This window comes from Gopherus flavomarginatus, chromosome 1, assembly GCF_025201925.1.
Source record: "Gopherus flavomarginatus isolate rGopFla2 chromosome 1, rGopFla2.mat.asm, whole genome shotgun sequence".
NCBI classification, from domain to species: Eukaryota; Metazoa; Chordata; order Testudines; family Testudinidae; genus Gopherus; species Gopherus flavomarginatus.
The window spans coordinates 361,402,769-361,421,126 of NC_066617.1; the positions used below are offsets into that span (position 1 = coordinate 361,402,769).

Consider the following 18,358-nt stretch of genomic DNA (forward strand, 5'->3'; position numbering starts at 1 on the left):
ATATTGTCTCCATCACTGTATCCGGATACACTAACAGAACCATATACATCTGAACAGGGCTGATAAGCTCCCATCCCTCCATTCACATGGCCAAAGGAGGTATCATATATACTTGTGTAATAGACGTGTGTCTATTATACATGGGCTAGTGGAGTAGTTGTTGCGTGAAGCCAAGTCTCAAGAGATGGCTCGCTGCTTTCATTCTTGAGGTGTTTTGATCTTGGGCCCATTCCACTTTCTGGATGGGTGGGTTCCCAAAGCCCAGAGCCTACTGCCAGGAATGTCTCTGAGAGCTGCTACACCTTGGGCTTTGCCAGCTAGATCGTTCTTGATATCCATAGCTCACAAAAGGAGAGGCAGTCTAAGAGGTAGAGCTCAGGCCACTGTGGGTGCACTAACCCCAGGACCTGGCAGCTGATCCGGTACTGCAGAGGTAGCCAGGTGAACGTGGGAAGCATGTGAGGGATGTGCTCCTGATATACTGCCCTACCCATAACATTGGCTGCTGCATGGACAAGTTGGCATTTCATGATGGTGCTCACTTCCCTCCCCACTGAGCAAGCAGTCCAGACGCAATCACCAGGGCTGGAGGCGGTGAGCTTGTGGGTCACTGCAGCTAGATCTTCAATCAGCAGCAAGAGGTACAGCCTCCTGGCCAGCCACAGGCAGAAGGCAGCACTGCGCTGTGGGTGCCAAGGAGCACTGAGGGGTCCAACAGGAAGAGTCCAACAGGATCCAAGTGAAGAGCAGATGCCCTTGAGACAGAGGCTGGCTTTGGCTTCAACCAGCTCTTCATAGCATTTCCTTCCCTCCCTCTTGCCTGGGTTGAATTTTATCCAGCTGCTCTTCATCCAGGGGCTTGTCCCATTCAGGTTCCGGAGTCAACACTGTCTGCACGTGACAGGAGATGTAGGGCTGGGTGTCATCAGTGTTTCTCTGACACCAAAGTCAATAGTATCTTACAGTCTTCCCTAGATGTCTGACTAGGACTGAAATGGGCCTTGTGGGACTGCACACAGGGAAAGTAAGAGCTGCCAGACTGCCTCAGACCAGTGATCCATCTAGTCCAGCATCCCGTCACCAGCAGTGGCCAGTACCAGATGTGAGAAGAACAGCTGCCCATCCTGACCCTTTGGAGGGTCATGAAAGAAGCCAATGGGGTCGCTCTGGATTTGCTTTTGGGAGTCAGTGAATTTTCACGAGGCATAACTGAGATCCACATTTGCCATGCTGGGAAAGGAGAATGCCATGTTTCCCTCTGGTCCCTCCCCTCTGCCCTGTCCCTGGTCTTGGTCAGTGCTTGATATGTCATACGCTCACACTGACATTCTTCCATCCCACTCCCAGTCCTTGCTCTGCCTCTGGGGAAAGGTCAACCTGCTCCCTTTTGAGTCCTTGCATTGCGTGGCTGTCACTTCCATGCAATCACTCAGTGCAGCTGAAGTGGGATGTGGGTGCAGCTGAAGTGGGATGTGGGTGGGGGTCAGACAGTCAGGAGCCCAAAGAGACACAGTAGGTTTTGTCCTAGGAATTTAGGGCATTTGCTCCAACAAAGAAGAAGAAGGGGGGCAGCTCTCCAGACCCAGCAACCAACTAGCTTCATGTTGCAAAAAGAAATGTACATGAGGACACTAAAGAACAATACACCATTGTGAGCTGGTGGTGTTCTCCATAATTATACGGCCAAGCCAAAGAGCAGGTCCAGTATGGGCTCACTTTACAGTATGTGGGTATGTGCCTCTCCACTCATCAGCTAAACTGCCCTCAGGTGGCATGGGGGGGAAAAACCTCAGAACCTTCAGCTCAAAAAAACTACCTGTGCTAATGGAGAGGCTGCATTAGCAGCCACTAGATGTAAATCTTATACCCTCGTTTTAGGTCAGCCAGTAGATGGTGACATAGCCACCGATACTTAAGCAGGTCCAAGTCCAGCCAGCAGGGGGCAATAGTATGCAAATACACCAGTTAATAACAAAACTGAGAAGCAATGCTGCTAAATGCACACTGAGCAGAGCACTTTTCATGTGTAGACCTCAAAGTGCTGTACAAAGAAGTGTCATTCCCACCCACCTTGTAAAACAGTGATACTGGGGCTCAGAGCAGTTCAGTGGCTTGCCCAGCTTCACCTCCTGGGTTAATCCATCATCACCCAGTTCTGTGCCCTACCGCGGGGCTGGCCTCAGGGCAGCCTAGTTAGCACTCTGCACTATTCTATGGGAGAACTGGCTTTGGTTTTCTTCTGATCTTCCCTGGCCTATGGAAGCAGCATATTCAGTTCCTAGGGGAGGAAGAGACTTACAACCAAGCGTGTCCAGCTTGGGAGCAATGTTGAAGCTGTACCTGTGTTATGGACCAATGAGGAATGCAATACAGGAAACAACCCTTGTATGGATGTTAACACTGGCAACATGTATGCAGTGGTGTACATAGTGTATAGGAATAGGGCAGTATCCCTTTAAATAGTTGTTAGCCTTCTAGTGGCACTCATGGTGTTCTGCATTTAAAAGCAGCCAGAGCAGCAGTTTGTATGTAGCATTGTGGTAAATGACACGGAATCAATGGGCCAAAGATGTTAACATGACCCAGTCACTGTCCGACAGTAAGACGGTAATAACTGTCCCATTGGGTAAAAGAGAAGTTGAGATGAGCTGGAGCTGCTGTTGTTGTTGATGTCTGGTCCTGTTTCATCTCAGGTGGTGGTTGGGAATCAGCGGGAGGAGTTGGTAGGGATGATGATGATGTCAGCTGAGTCCCTCTCTCTGGCCTGGTCTGGTCAGGACATCTCTCAGGACAAGCATAATGAAGGCCCAGGTCCCAGGAAATGGGGGGGATAGCAACCATGCCTCTGTCTGTTCTCCCCATCCCCCCCTCAAAGTCTCTTTCTTTAAGGACCCCAGAAGGCAGTGGTGGGTGGAATAGCCCATCCCTCGCATAGGCCTAATATCCAACACACCCATTTTGGTTTATTAATTTTTGGACTCGCATTTTCTTGTTGATTAAGTCTAACACTAACCGAGTCCTTGAATCATATCAGCCGGGCATTTTGTTTAGACTCATTTAATCTGTCTCTCTTTTATCCCTTTTCCCCTCAACAGCTGTTATTGTGACATCTTATGAACTCTCACATACTTTTTACATTCAGAGTGAATGTGTAGGGTCAGTTATTACAAAGCAGCTATACCTGGCCTGTTTGTACTGGGGACCCAGCTGTGACTGTTTGGCTCCTTGAAATTTTTTGTGTAAAGAGCAAGAGATACAACAGCATGGAACCCATCAGCGCTGAGATGTGGGGCCCTTTGGCACATGGCATATGTAACGGAGGGAGGGGCGCCATGCTCGGGAGAGGTTTGGCTCTGAACAGGAGAGATGTCCAGAGCAGACACGATCCTTCCTCATTTTACTGGGTTGCTGATATTTGGGATTAAATGTAACCTGCCATTTCCAACAAGACATGCATCAGATGAGAATACCGTTCTGGAGCTGGCTAGCAGAAATGATGCTGTGCGCGAGGGGGTGTGTGAGCAGTTCTGTTCGATGGGGTTGCCACCTGGCTGGTTTTCACCCGGACAGTTCGGTTTTTACCTTCTGTGTCTGGGTGCCATTTAGGGTTGCCAGGTGTCTGGTTTTCGGGGACCTGGCACCCCTAAATGGCACCCAAACCAAAAGTTGGGATACTGCAGGGTGAAGGTAGGCGCGGGGCCATTAACCCTTGCCAATCCCTGCCCAGACAGGGCTGCGGCCTACCTGCAGACAGGCTCCTTGAGATGATCCAGCAAGCCTGAAGCAGAAGGGAGGGATAGCTCAGTGGTTTGAGCATTGGCTTGCTAAACCCAAGGCTTTGAGTTCAGCCTTTGAGGGGGCCATTTAGAGATCCAGGGCAAAAAAAAAAAAAAAAAGTTGGGGGTTGGTCCTGCCTTGAGCAAGGGGTTGGACTAGATGACCTTTTGAGGTCCTTTCCAACCCTGATATTCTATGGGGCAAGGCCTCAGGGGTCCAGTTATCAGCAATTAGAAAGGTGGCAACCCTACTGCTAGGTACAATGTGTACCAGCAGTGCCTGAGCAGCATCCACATCCCAGATAGCTGGACCCTTTTGCTCATTCACCTCGTCTTCAGTACTCAGGGTGGGTCTCATTATCTCTCCTCCCATTCTGGACTGAATTCCCCTTCTCTGCTCATTTTTCACACACGGACTGTCTGTGGTGGGAGGTAAAGCCCTCAAGATGGCTGGAGACAAGACTCAAGTGCTTCTGCCAGCTGCACGAGCACTCAGCTTCGGCTGAGCCTGCCTAGGCTTCTGGAAGTGGAGCTCACGTTGACCATTGAGGGTTAGGCCCTGCGAGATGCAGCATGGAACTTGGGGCCAGGAGTAGGGTGACTAAGGTAGCTTTAAGCCACCTTTACACCATCCCAATCCCGGGCTACTCCAGAGACTTTAGTAGCCCCCAGTGTCATTTACACAGCCCCCAGGGGCCCGTCTAAGTTATGGCAGCCTTCCAGGGCTGCTGTGTGGGATGCAGTGCTGCCAGGAAACTCTGCAGTGCAGCCTGCTGCAGCCCCAGCTGTATCCTCAGCACACCCTTCATGGCAGGGCTTGTCATGCCAAGGGACTCCCTCTCTGAGGGAGAACGGGGGGTCTAGGTCCTCTCTACGCTGCAAAGGGGTCAGAGCGAGGGTGAGGATGACAGCGCTTACATCAGCCCTTTCCAGAAGAGAAGCATAAAGGAGGAGGCTTGCTCCAGCTAGCTCTAGAGAAAATGACTGTAACACTTACATACGTATCTCCCCACAGCTCCCCTGAGCTCTGCTCCGAAAGCAAAGCTGTAATTGAACCCAGCTGCCTCACCTGGTGCCTTCCCTGCCCTCAAGTTTCAGAGGATGCAGATTTTCCATGACGCAGGCATTAGCATGCAGTCATTCCCATGCACTCTCCCTGTGTGTGATTCACATGCTGATTATTCTTGTGCTCTCTGGTGACCTGATTCTACCAGGGGCTTGTCTACATTGCCGCTGTGGTTAGATGTTGATAGATGTTTGGCTCTGTGTGTGTGTGTGTTCCCTCTGTGTGGCGCCCCCAGCCCTGCACAGACAGCTGGCACTGCAGACCTCGAGCGAACCGCCTAATGACCACAAGATCCGTTAAGGGACAAAGGCACCCGGCCAGGTTTATTGTAGACGAAGCACGGTACTAGTATCCCGCAGACTCCATCGGCCCGCTAATACAGATATACACGTAACAATGGATGCAGCTTAAGTTGATGTAAGTTGCATCACTCGGGGGTGTGAACCCCCCCCACCCAAGTGACATACCTTACATCGGCTTGAAGGGATGTCTACACTGCACAATGTAAGCGGGAGATTCTCTCCCTCTGACATAGCTTCTGCCTCTCATTTGGGTGGAGTAATCCGTCGATGGGAGAGCACTCTTGACCTTGTCTACGTTGTTTTTACAGGGGAAGATTCCCCGTCTTTGGAAGTACCAATGTAGTGCCACCATTGGTCGCCATGGTGGGAGCACAAGCATAGCCAATGCTTTCATCGCTGCTGGCATTTTAGCACCAGGACATTTAGAGCCAGAGTTGGAAACCCCAAACACTGAAAAGTCATAAGTCAGCCTGTTCCCTCCCCACCAAGCAACACCTTCAGGGAGCCAGGTCTGTGGTGGAGGTAAAGACAACAGGGAAGGCACAGTATGGTCTAACCATCAAAATGGTGCTCACAAAACAAAACAGTGGGTGTGGTTTGATCAAGATCCATACAGATGTACCCTAAATTGTCATAACTTGAACCCAGGATCTGGGGCTTGCAGAAACACAGCACCTTTTAGGGGGAAGGGATAGCTCAGTGGTTTGAGCATTGGGCTACAAAACCCAGGGTTGTAAGTTCAATCCTGGTGGGGGCCACTTTAAGATAACCCGTATGTGTTTTCCTCCTCCCTGGAAGCATAAGCACTTGGCAGTTCATTTTGTGGTGTGGCTCATGAACTTATTGAAAGGGAGAACTAGTGAAAATGGAGTGAGGTTTGAATGGCCGGTCCAGTCAATCCCCCGATTTATGGCCACTGGGGATTCTTACAGGCTGGAGAGTGGATAGTTCAGGAGACTGGAGCCTTTTGTCTGGAGGGCGTTCACCTGAATTCAACCCCCCATGGTAACAGTCAGACGTTATTACTATATGATGGCTGCTTGGTGGCCTGTGTGGAATCAATTGGTCCATTACCTCCTGGAGAAAGAAAGAAAACCACTTCATATGCACTGATTGTCACCAGTGCTGGCAGAGTAGGCAGAGGCACCCTGGACACAGACTGAACTAACCTCCATCTCTCCTAGGCATGGTCCCTCCAGGTCAGAGTTGATGCCCATCTATAGGGAAGCTGGCGCTGCTGCTGTCTGTCTCTACCTGTCCTGGGCTCCTGTCTCGAGTGCTGTCAAATCTGGCATCTTTCACCAGCACTTCCACTCCCTGGAAATAAAAGCACAGATTAAAATTCCAGGACTGGATGAAACAAACCTTAGCAGCTATTCAACCCTCCCTCCCTTGTAGCTCAGCTAGCAGGGAGCCTGAACCAAACCAGCCCAGTAATAATAGTATGAGAAAGGCAGTCAGCCAACATACCAGAGTGAACATACTCATCTGCCCATGGGAATGTGCAGCTCCCACCTTGAAAGCCTAAAAACAGAACCAAGATCACCAGGATGGTTTGGGTTTTTGGTTCCCGGAGGCCACTTCCTCCTGCTTGAAGACACTTTTCTGACACTTATCCCAGCATAGGTGGATTTGCTTTGATGTCTTAGGGCCCATTTACACTAGGAAAAGAGCCAAATCATGTTACAGCCTTGCTCTCTGTCAGTGTGTGCAGTCTGATCTGGGACACGATCCAGGAACATCGTTAGAACAGCAATTTTGTCCCTTCCACACAGGCAAGCTCAAACTTGGTTCCTCAGCCTGGCGGTTTCCTAGTGTAGACCAGCCCTTCGCTAGTGGTAGATGGACCTTTAGCCCAGGGATGCTATGACTGGCTGAACCCTGGGTAAAGTTCCCAAGGACTGAGGATGGAATCCTGACCGTGGGACTCCATCCCACCAGAACTCAGAATGAGCCCAGATCTCGTCACCCTCACAGCAAAAGTGAAGACCTGTCCGTTTGCACTTGCCTTTCCACAACTCAGAAAAGCACCTTCCTAGAGTTAATCATTAAAAAGAAAATCTCCCTCCTACACCTTAACAGAGTAATTAAAGGAAAGGAGGCCACACCGCCTTCTGGCAGCATTCTGCTTATAATTCACAGTTCTCTTAGTATCCAAATACCGGATGTCGCAATGTGTGAATATGAATCCTTAGCAGGAGAGAGATTAGAAGTCATTAAGTCACTTGGAGGAGAGAGGCAGAGAGAGGTACTCAGACCCCCCTTGAGGGGCAAGGTGCCCCCCCCCATATCACAGCACGAATGTGCGGGCAGGGGCAGGGGGGCAGGGAGATCGACTTAGACAACCCAAGAGGGATAGGGTCCCTCCAAATCCTGGCACATGAACTGTAATCTTACATCAGAGGTGTAGCTGTGTTAGTCTGAATCTGTAAAAGCAGCATCCGACGAAGTGGGTATTCACCCATGAAAGCTCATGCTCCGAAACTTCTGTTAGTCTATAAGGTGCCACAGGACTCTTTGCTGCTTTTGTAGTCTTACAGGATTTTTTGTAATCAGTTCCCTTTTCTGTCTTTTCCCGGGTGGCTCGTAAGGCTGCACTGTTCACATAGCTTGGACATGTCCTATTGCAGGTTGACCTCAGAATCGACCCATTTTTCTGGTGTGCTTGTGCAACCAGGTTTCTCCATGGGTTTAAAGAGGAAAGATGATCTTGTAATTAAAACACTAAACTTGGCCTCAGAAACTCTGTGTTCAATTACTAGCCAGGCCATAGGCTTCATGTGTGACCTTCGGTAAGTTCATTAATCTCTCTATGCTTCAGCACCTGGCACTATGGGGCCCCGATCTCAGCGGGGGTCTGCAAGCACCACAGCCTTATACATAACAATCATTACAATCTGACTCATCTCTTCTGCCCGGTGACACGCTGTCCGCTGCAGTTCTCATCCAAACATATTTACTTTCCTATTTCAATGAGCTGGTGTTCGCTGACAGTTTGCTCCCTGTTTTCTAGGGCAATGGAGAACTTCATGGTTCTGCGTTCCTGGAACACGAGCGCCAACTCATCCACTGCCGACTGCAGCGTGGAAGACAACACGTACAAGTGCAAATTTGACGAGGAGTTCAAGTACATTCTGCTGCCCGTCTCCTATGGCATCGTGTGTGTGGTGGGGCTGTGCCTCAACCTGCTGGCCCTCTATGTCTTCCTCTTCAGGATCAAGACCTGGAACGCCTCCACCACGTACATGTTCAACCTGGCCGTGTCTGACACACTTTACGTTGTTTCCCTGCCTTTGCTGGTGTATTATTATGCCAAGGGGGACAACTGGCCTTTCAGTGTGGGCTTATGTAAAATAGTCCGTTTCCTGTTCTACACCAATCTCTACTGCAGCATCCTCTTCCTGCTCTGCATCAGTGTCCACCGTTTCCTGGGCATCTGCTTCCCGCTGAAGTCGCTGCAGTGGGGCCGCGTCCGCTACGCGCGGAGGGTGTCGGGGGTGGTCTGGTTGGTCATAATCACGTGCCAGTCGCCGGTGCTCTTCTTTGTCACCACCAGCGTGAGGTGCGAGACCATCACCTGCCACGACACGTCGAGCAAGGAGCTCTTTGGCCAGTTCGTCATCTACAGCTCAGTGATGCTGGTGCTGCTGTTCTGCATCCCTTTCCTGGCCATCATTGTGTGCTACTGCCTGATGGCTCGGAAGCTGCTGCAGCCCACCCGGGGCACCTCCAGGAGGTCTAAGTCCAAAAAGAAGTCAGTCAAGATGATCATTGTTGTCCTGGTGGTCTTCATCATCTGCTTCCTTCCTTTCCACGTCACTCGCACTTTGTACTACTCCTTCCGGAGCTGGGACCTTAGCTGCGGGACCCTCAATGCCATTAACTTAGCCTACAAAGTAACCAGGCCCTTAGCTAGCACCAACAGCTGCCTGGATCCCATTTTGTACTTCTTGGTAGGCCAAAGGTTTGTGAAGTTCACGGGCAACAAAATGCCAGTGAAAACTCCAAACCAAACAGCCCTGAGGGGAACTCCCACCAGCAACACGGGAACCAGCAGCAACTTAGATATGATAGCCAAAATGTGAAATCCTAGCCTGCTACATTTCTGTCCACTGTCCCGCCACATTGCAGACTATTCTATCTCCGTGGTGGAACGAATTCTCCACTGTGTGTAGGGGAGTCTGGCATGCGACCATTATGCATGAATAACTCACTGGTGAGCGTGGTACAAGTCCCACTCTGTGCTGAGTTGCAGAGGATCTGAGTTGTTGCAGCCCCCAGCTACAGAGGCAAGACTCTTTAGCTAAAGGTGCAGCAGCTCATGCTTTTTGCTCTGATGGTCCTACCTGTGGTGTGTCAGCCAAGGTGACGGCTGTCACCCAGTCAGTTGATGCCCTAGGCTTCAGGTGTTGACACTTGAGCAGGAATGGTTCAACAAGATACACCTGTATGTATGTCACCAGTTTAATGAGTTTTTGGAACTAAGGTGCTGCTGCAAGGATATATTATAATCCCATATGCATGTCCTCATTCAGCTCTGCAACCAGAATACTTCTCCTCCACCAAACCTGCTCCTCTCTCTGATTCTGAATGATGTCTATCTAGGAGTGAGCAAAGACTACCTGGTGTATGGTGGTCAGGCCAAAGAAGTGACAAAGCATGGTAAAAGAATAATAGCCATGTGAAAAGTTCATACTTTTTTTCTAAACCAGTGTTTCTCAAACTGGGGCCACTGCTTGTGTAGGGAAAGCTCCTGGCGGGCCGGGTCAGTTTGTTTACCTGCCCCATCCGCAGGTCCGGCCGATCGCGGGTCCCACTGACCAAAGTTCGCTGCTCCAGGCCAATGGGAGATGCTGGAAGCAGAGCGGGCCGAGGGACGTGCTGGCCAACCTTCATGCAGCCCCCATTGACCTGGAGTGGCAAACCGCGGCCAGTGGGAGCCACGATCAGCCAGACCTGTGGACGGGGCAGGTAAACAAACCGGCCCAGCCTGCCAGGGGCTTTCCCTATACAAGCGGCGGCCCCAGTTTTGAAAAACACTGTTGTAAACCAATTTTTTTCAAAAAACCCCGCAAACCCGAACCTAGGTGTCGATATTAATGAAATGTTCTGCTTTTCACAACCTTTTTCTGCCATATTTTCTGTTGATGTTTTTATCAAAAAATTATTGCAATTGGCAAGAAAACACCATTTGCAGTGCATGAAAAAGGTCGATAATTATTTTGATAAAAATTTCAATCCCAATATTGATTTAGAATATCTCAGAAAATGGAGCCCTGGGAAATGGAAAAGACTTTTGATGTTTTTCACAAAATCATTTCCCCGTTTTAAATCCAGCTCCCAGAGCATCTCGTGGGGAAGCTTTCATCATTCATACTAAAGATGTGAGACTTTTCGCCTCACTCCAAGTCGAGGGGGATGACTCTGCAGAAAAATAGTTACAATCTGCAAAGTCTTCTATTCTTGGGTGAATATTTAGCACAAGAAAGGAAAGTAAGTAAGTTATAGGCAGAAAGGAAACAGAAAAGCTCTCCAGCAAGGGGTTCTACCCACGTTTATGGGTTGCCTGACCTTGCCAAAGGCAATAGCCCTCTTTTGTCTTCTGAGTGTTGGGTCGCGTAGCTTTTTGCCAGAGAGCACTGCTTGTTCACCAGGCACTGGATACTGCTCCCCTACCCTGTCACACCCAAATTCTAAAGCCTTTTCGAAAGCCATAAGGCCTCCAAACTGTAGCTTTGACTAATTGCCCAATACTGACTTTAATTTTGGGTGGGGTTTCTTTTTATCCTTTCCCTAGTGATTCATCTTTCCTGAGAAAGTGATATACTTGGCTAGGTAATCCGAGGCTGGAGTGTAAGGTCATGTCTACACTGCCATTTATGTTGGCAAATTTTTTGTCGCTCGGGGGTGTGAAAAAACCACACCCCCTGAGCGACATAAATTTCTCTGGCATAAGTGGTAATGTGCCCAGCGCCATGTCAGAGGGAGAGCTTTTCCCGCTGACATAGCTCCCACTGCTCGTTGGCAATGGTTTAATTATGTGACAGGAGAGCTCTCTCCTGTCAGCTGTCAGCACAGAGTGGCTACATGAGTGATTTTACAGCAGTGCAGGTGTATCAGTATAGCTGTGCCACTGTAAGCTCACTAGTGTAGACATGGCCTACGAAACTAGATGTACAGCAACCGGGAAATGTTTTTCTAGCATGGCGGCGACAGCGCTCGGCAACTTTTAGCAATTTGCCGGGAGCCGAAGAGCTGCAGCTAATTGAAAAAAGGGCCCAATTCTGCCACTTTTACTCAGTACTGAGCCTGACTCAACCATGGGCCAGATCCTCAGCTGGTATAAATCAGCATGGCGTCATTAAAGCCAATCGTCCTCACTAGAAAACTAGGCAGTGTTAGAACACGACCGAGAGGAGTCAGGTTAAGTAACATGACGTTAAACCCTACTTTGTAGTCAGTGGGCTTGTCTTCACTGCCAAGTTAACATGTGAGTGTTACCCCTAACTCGAGTCTTGCCCACGTACACAAACCTTAGCTCCAGTGTGGTGGTGCTTTTAACTCGAGTTTGCTGGCCCATTAAGGTGTATGACCTAAAGTCAGTGCAACTCATCAACTGCCAACATGAACACTTAAGTGTGGATGCAGGATAGCCCCACTTGACTGCTTCCAGTCCTCAATACCTTCCCACAATACCCTCAGTGTGCCCAGTAAGGACAGACAAGTCCACCCACAATTCACTTGGAAAGAATTCATAGAGTGGTTCAGTTTACCGGAGTGCAAAGAACCATAGGATATGACCCGAGAAGTCTTAGCGCCACACACAAGTGAGTGCAGCACCAATGTGAAAATAGTTATTTCATAGTGTAGGGTACTCACTTGAGCAAGGCTAAATCGGTGGAGATATCCTGAGATAACTCTGCAGTGAAGACAGACTAGAGACAAGTTGTATTCAGCATCATGTCCACATGTCCTAGTTAACCTTATCCTTCCAGCAGGTTTTAACCCTGACTAGCTGAAATGAGGTTAACATGACTTGCCCCTGATTATAATGATTTGTAAATAAGCAGAGTGGTCCAGTGGATTGGACATTGTCCTAGGTGTCAGGAAAGCTGGGTTCTGTTCCTATCTCTTCTATTGATAGGGCCTGGATTATACAGGAAGTCGGTCTAATGGTCCTTTCTGGCCCCAAAAGCTATGAGTACATAGCTGAGTTTATCATGTTAGTTAACACAACTCGTCATGGTCTAGCATGACCTAATTTTCTATTGAAGACAAGGCCTGTGGTGCTACACTGATTTACACCCTTCTGAGGTTCTGCTCCCATGGAACTAGTAGTGGATTATGGTATTCCTCAGTGTGAGTAAGGTTGCCAGGATCTTGCCCGTGATCGTTAAAATAAATGTGCACCCTCCCTAATATTTGCTTGTGCTTGTATCTTCCCTATTGGAATTGCTGCTGGGTTGAGTTCACAAACAAAACAACCTTCACGTCGATCAGATTTGCCCACTCCCTTCCAAGTTTCCTATACCCATCAACTGAGACATTTGAAGCCAGACTGCAGAAAACCTTAGAAAATGTGCTGCACTGGCGAGGTCTAGCTGAGCTAATAGACCTTTTCCATCTCTAATTTCTAGGTCTTAGAAATGGTCCAGCCTAAGCACAACATTCCTTGCCCCTCCCTTACCAACATGATGATGATGAAAAATGGGTGATGTTTACTCACTCATAACAAAACACAACACAAAACTGCTTGTCCCAGATACGTGGGTGAGTAAAATTTTGCAAGAGCAGACATGGCTGCATATTAGGACTATGCAGGTAACACTTTGCCCCTGTCTAAACCCACTTTTAGGAATAAGACCTCTCAGTTTCTCCTGTGCCTATATTTTACCGGAGATAAAGACACCCAGCTGTGTAAGACCACATGTGATACACGCAAGAGTCCGATCCAATGCCTATGAAGCCAATGGGAGTATTACCATTGACTTCAGAGGGACATGGATCAGGTCCCATATGAAAGACAGGATTAGGCACGATTAAAAATCCCACTTTGTATGTTTCTCTCTGATCTAATGGTGGTCCAGCATCAGATATGAGTGAACAAAGTTATTCAGGTTCAGAGCAACCAAAGAGGTACTGACTGGAAGTTTTTATTTTTGTTTTTGAAAGTACTAACTTATATTAAAAAAAATGTTCACTTTTGTGACAATATAGCACATTTTTATTTTTGTAATATGTAATGAACTTGTATTGCTTATGATAAAATAAGTTTATTTCTATGATTCTTATTATTTGTCTGCAATCTGTTCAAACCTGGGTCAATCTCAGAAGAGGTGGGGATGAGGGGCCTGGCATAATAACTGAATTGTTGAACATGTTAGAGAGGTTTTCAACTCCAGGCATGGAAATGTTCAAGGTCTGCAAATGTCGCCAGAATGCTACTGAGAAACCCATGTATTTTAAGGGTCTTTGGAAACTGGATTTTTCCAACAGCTCTTCTCTTTATAAATGGCCAACCCAGATCCTCTTCCAAAATGCCACAAATGGAGCCCAGGTTTAACAAGGTGTTCCAGGCTCTTTGAGGCTCCCTACTGGATGCCATGTGGTCTTACCCCACCCTGCCTCAGGAAAAGGTGCAGTGAAGGTGGGTCCTCCAGGCCTGCCTAGAAAGGCTGCAGGGAAGCAGCCAATCAGAGCCCAGCAGGCTCAGTTAAAAGGAGCTACAGGAGTTGAGCAGGGCAGTTGCTGGCTGGGACCAGAAGGGGGAAAGAAGGAGTGAAAGACTGTGTGAGACTCACAGGTAAAGACACTGGGGAGAAACCCTGCTCAAGCAGGAAGAGGACTTGAGGCCTGGGAGAAAGAACCCTGACAAAAAGAGGGCAGAGCTCTCCAGGCAAAGAGGCCTGAGAGGAAAAGGGTGCTGGGAACAGAAAATAGAGAGTGCAGGATTGCACCCAGCGGATAGGAGACACTCACAAGAGGTGTCTGCTCCCCCCACCCTCCTGCATCACACCCAGTATACACTAAAAATTTAGTGTGACCTAGCTATTTCACTCAAGGGTATGCAAATTCTAGCGCCTGGTGTAGTCATGGCTAGGTCGATGGAAGCTACTGCCGTTCAGGGAGATGGATTATCTACATTGATGGAAAAACCCCTTCCATCGAGGTAGGAAGCATTTGTGCTGCAACGCTCCATACCTAAGGGTATGTCTACATTACTGAGACTATGCTGGCATCATGTCACTGACGCAATGTGGCATAAACCCCATGGCATAGACACAGCCTACACCAATGGAAGCTTTTCTGTCTATGTAGGAGCACCACCTCTCTGAACAACGGTCGCTATGTCAATAGAAGAATTCTTCTGTCAACCAAGCTGTGTTTCCACCAGGGGTAGGTCAGCATAGCTATGCTCGTCAGGGGAGTGAATTTTTCACACCCCACACTGACCTAGCTATGGCAACCTGACTTAAGTATAAACCAATCCTCAGGCCCCACTCCTACACCTTTCTCTCAGGGATCCAAGCCCTGTAACCCCATGGAAGTCCTCTGAAGTCAATATGGCTCTGCACAGTGACAGAGGTCTGCCTACTTGGACTAGGGCTAGCTTGGGTTCTTACTAACCCTCCCCAGGGCCGTCTTCTAGGAACTCTTCCCCCCAGCATGCCTTTCTGGCAGGTGTGGCCCTTTAAATCTGGCAGAGCCAAGCACCTGCAGCCCTCTTCCTATAGCCATTTTTGGTGGGAGGGATAGCTCAGTGGTTTGAGCATTGACCTGCTAAACCCAGGGTTGTGAGTTCTATCCTTGAGAGGGCCAGTTAGGGATCTGGGGCAAAAATCTGTCTGGGGATTGGTCCTGCTTTGAGCAGGGGGTTGGACCAGAGGTCCCTTCTAACCCTGATATTTGATGAAACTGAGTTGGTTGCTGCATCTCCTCCTGTTCCTAATGGTAAGTACTCAGTCCTGAGTATGTTTCTCTCTTCTTCCCCCATTTATTCTTCATTAAACCTGAGGGAATGGCACATTCTCCTCTCCTTCATTACTGCTGCCATGAAGTTGCAGGAGATTGCACTCCTGATCCCAATGGTGCTGTTCATGGCATCAGACTGCCAAAAAAGCCACCCCCAAAGCAAGCCTAGTCTCCTGGAGAACATGCCCAGAGAGAAATATCTTCAGGAATTCCATGAAACTTTTCAGTCTGAAGAAGAGACATGTTGACACACCTGATGCCATCCACACCCAGCAAGACCATTGGTGTCCAAACTTATTCTATCAGGGCAGATTCTGCCTGTTGCTCTGAAGGCAAAGAATTCCCAGCCCCAGTCCTCAGGTGGGAAACTTTGAGAATGGGGTCGGTTTTTTCTAAGGTGAGACACTAGAGTTGGTCAAAAGTTTTCTAATGAAATGGCAGCAGCCCCAGCCCCCTGACTCCTCATCAGGATGCCAGGTGGGCTGCTGAGATGAGAGCCTGGAAACTCTGGGATCCCCAGCTCCCTGGCCCCCCTGTTTAGCTGGCCCGATGGCTGCCGAAGAGCTGGGGCTCTTACAGATCCTAGTAGCTCATGAAGCAGGCTGCTGTTGGGTCAGGCTCCCCAGCTCCCAGGCTCTCCAGCTCCTGGGGAGCATACTTCAGTTTGGAAACACCCAAGTGTCCTTCTGCTGGACTGATTCAGTGCTTCTGAAACAAAATATTGTTTATAAACAAGGCCATGTTTTTTCCCTTAGTGCCAGTGGCTGCATACAGGAGTCTCTCTCAATTAAAACAAGTAGTATATTTTTTGACTGCTAATTATACAAAGAGTCCCTGGGCAGATTCTGAGCACCCCTGCACAAATTCTGAGCTCCATGCCAATTGGGCTTGAAAACTTGCAAAGAAGATTTTTTGCAAGAGCTTTCTGGCGCTTCCAGCCTGCTGGAAGGAGGCCAAGGTTGGCCTTTCACATGGTTTCTCAGCACTTCTAGCTGGAATCTGACCCAGATAGGCAAGGAAAAACAATGAAGAAAACATTAATTTTTTTTTTATCATCAAGATAGGTTGGGTTCAAATCCCCTGTGGAGTTGATGCCCATTGCAAGATTAGTTTTAGGGCCTGTTGGAACATTACTATGTCTGATCAGTACAGCAGCCCTCTGGATTGCCAGGTCACTTTCCAGTTCCCTGAACTCTTATTTCTTGTTCCCTTCCTCATTCTGCAGCTTTCAGTGTTTAGTGCTATTGCAATGGCAGAGGCAGGAGTTCAGCACAACAAGAGCTGTAGAAAATTGCTACACATAATGTAGGCCCAAGGTGCCTGTGAGTAATGCATTGACTCACCCGTTAGGAATGCAGAATTGAGGGTCATTCTACAGGCCCTGGCAATATGTTAGCTAGGGCTCTCTGCTGTGTGACGTGACACAAGCTGTAACAGATTCACTCCCAGGGTAGCACATGCAGGACACTGACATCCTGGGTCAGTCAAAGTTACTGATCAAGTTTCAAGTTAGTGTCCTACAGAGGAAAATCAGGTTCGCTGGACTAAAATCCAAAGGGAAAAAATAGCTCCACAAACTTTTTCTCTTACTTAATTGGCCTCTCAGAGTTGGTAAGACAACTCCCACCTTTTCATGCTCTCTGTATGCGTACATATATCTCCTCAATATATGTTCCATTCTATGTGTAACCCTTCTGCCAGGCCGAATTGATAGTAGCAAGGTCCGGGTTCAATACATAGGGGTCCCTTCCCTACAACATAATGCAAACCAGCTCAAGCCCTGACCCAGTGACCTGGGAAAATCTTACACACACATCCCTGGGCACCTCAAAGAGGCAATATTTCCCCTCTCGCAAGCACAAAGTCTCAGTGTAGCAGAAAATGTTTAATAACATGAGATAAACAACATAGCATTAAATTGGGAAAACACCTCAACTAGGCCATGTCCTTTTCCCTGGGCTCTTGAGTCCAGCAACCCCAAAATCACCCCAAGACTCCAAAGTCCAATACCTCAAATGTCCCAAGAGTCCAGCAACCCAAAAATCACCCACAGTCCCAAAAGTCCCGCAACCCAAAAGTCTATGTCCTGGGTCAGTGCAGCCCCAGAGTTCAAGAGTCTATCTGCACGGGTTCCCCCCACCCCTGCCAGCCTGGGTAGAAAGGGGCATCTTGCATGGTCCGGGGCCGACTGCCCTGCCTCTCCATGGGATTCTGCTTCCGCCTTCCCCACGAACTGCTCCGCTCTGCTCTGCCAGCTGCTCTGCTCCACCAGCCACCCCGTGATCCGCTCCAGCCATCCCCGCAAACTGCTCGGCTCCGCTCACTCTGTAGGCCACTCCAACCATCCCACAAACTGCTCCGCTCTGCCAGCTGCTCTGCTCCACCAGCTGACCTGTGATCCGCTCCAGCCATCCCCGCAAACTGCTCAGCTCCACTCACTCCATGGGCACTCCAACTGTCCCACCAACTGCTCTGCTCTGCCAGTTGCTCTGCTCTGCAATATAGCTTGAGGCTCCCTCCTAGTTAGCACAGCTCTTTAGTGATTTCAGCTCTTAGTGATTTCAGCTCATAGTAGGGGAGCCCTAGTGCCAGTGCACTATTAGCCCAAAGTGAGTTCAGCTCAGTAACCTGTAACCTAGATTCTTAAGGGAATAAAAAATCAGCTCTGATATTCAACAGTGGAAAGAGAAGAAAATGCAATTGGTGCTTCTGGCTCACACAAGGGGCCCACTCCCTTGTCTAGTGAGTGCCACTCAATTGATGATGAGACTCCCTGTCACAAAGCAGTTTCACAATTCCTCATCCACACAATCAGGGTGACAACACTCCACTCCTCCCGCCCCAACAACAAAGAAACTGGGGCTCCCACAGCTGCCAAAGCAACCATTCCAGGCTGCCATGGGCTATGCCAAGCGGGGTGGGTGTGCCTATGCAAACACAATCAGCCCCTGAAATTCTCTTCCACACTTGCCATAATTCACCACCAGATGTCAGGGTAGAGCTCATCCTGACTCTGCTTACATATGCATCCTAAGAAGTGGGCTGTAGCCCACAAAAGCTTATGCTCAAATAAATGTGTTAGTCTCTAAGGTGCCACAAGTGCTCCTGTTCTTCAAACTGCTCAAGGACTCTAGAAGAGCTAAAGCAGGGGTAGGCAACCTATGGCCCGTGTGCCAAAGTCAGCACGAGAGCTGATTTTCAGTGGCACTTACACTGCCCAGGTCCTGGCCACCGGTTCGCAG

The 18,358-nt window shown here is 48.9% G+C and overlaps 1 protein-coding gene across 1 annotated transcript in view; it reads left to right on the forward strand.

Annotated features, from left to right (window-relative positions):
- Positions 1 to 13,426, forward strand: part of P2RY2 (purinergic receptor P2Y2) — a 40,361-nt gene extending 26,935 nt beyond the window's left edge. Inside the window, exon 3 of the mRNA XM_050930783.1 lies at positions 8,158 to 13,426. Within this exon, the coding sequence (XP_050786740.1) occupies positions 8,158 to 9,229 (1,072 nt within the window). The 3' untranslated portion in view covers positions 9,230 to 13,426. The remainder of the gene's footprint in view (positions 1 to 8,157) is intronic.
- Positions 13,427 to 18,358: the final 4,932 nt, after the last annotated feature.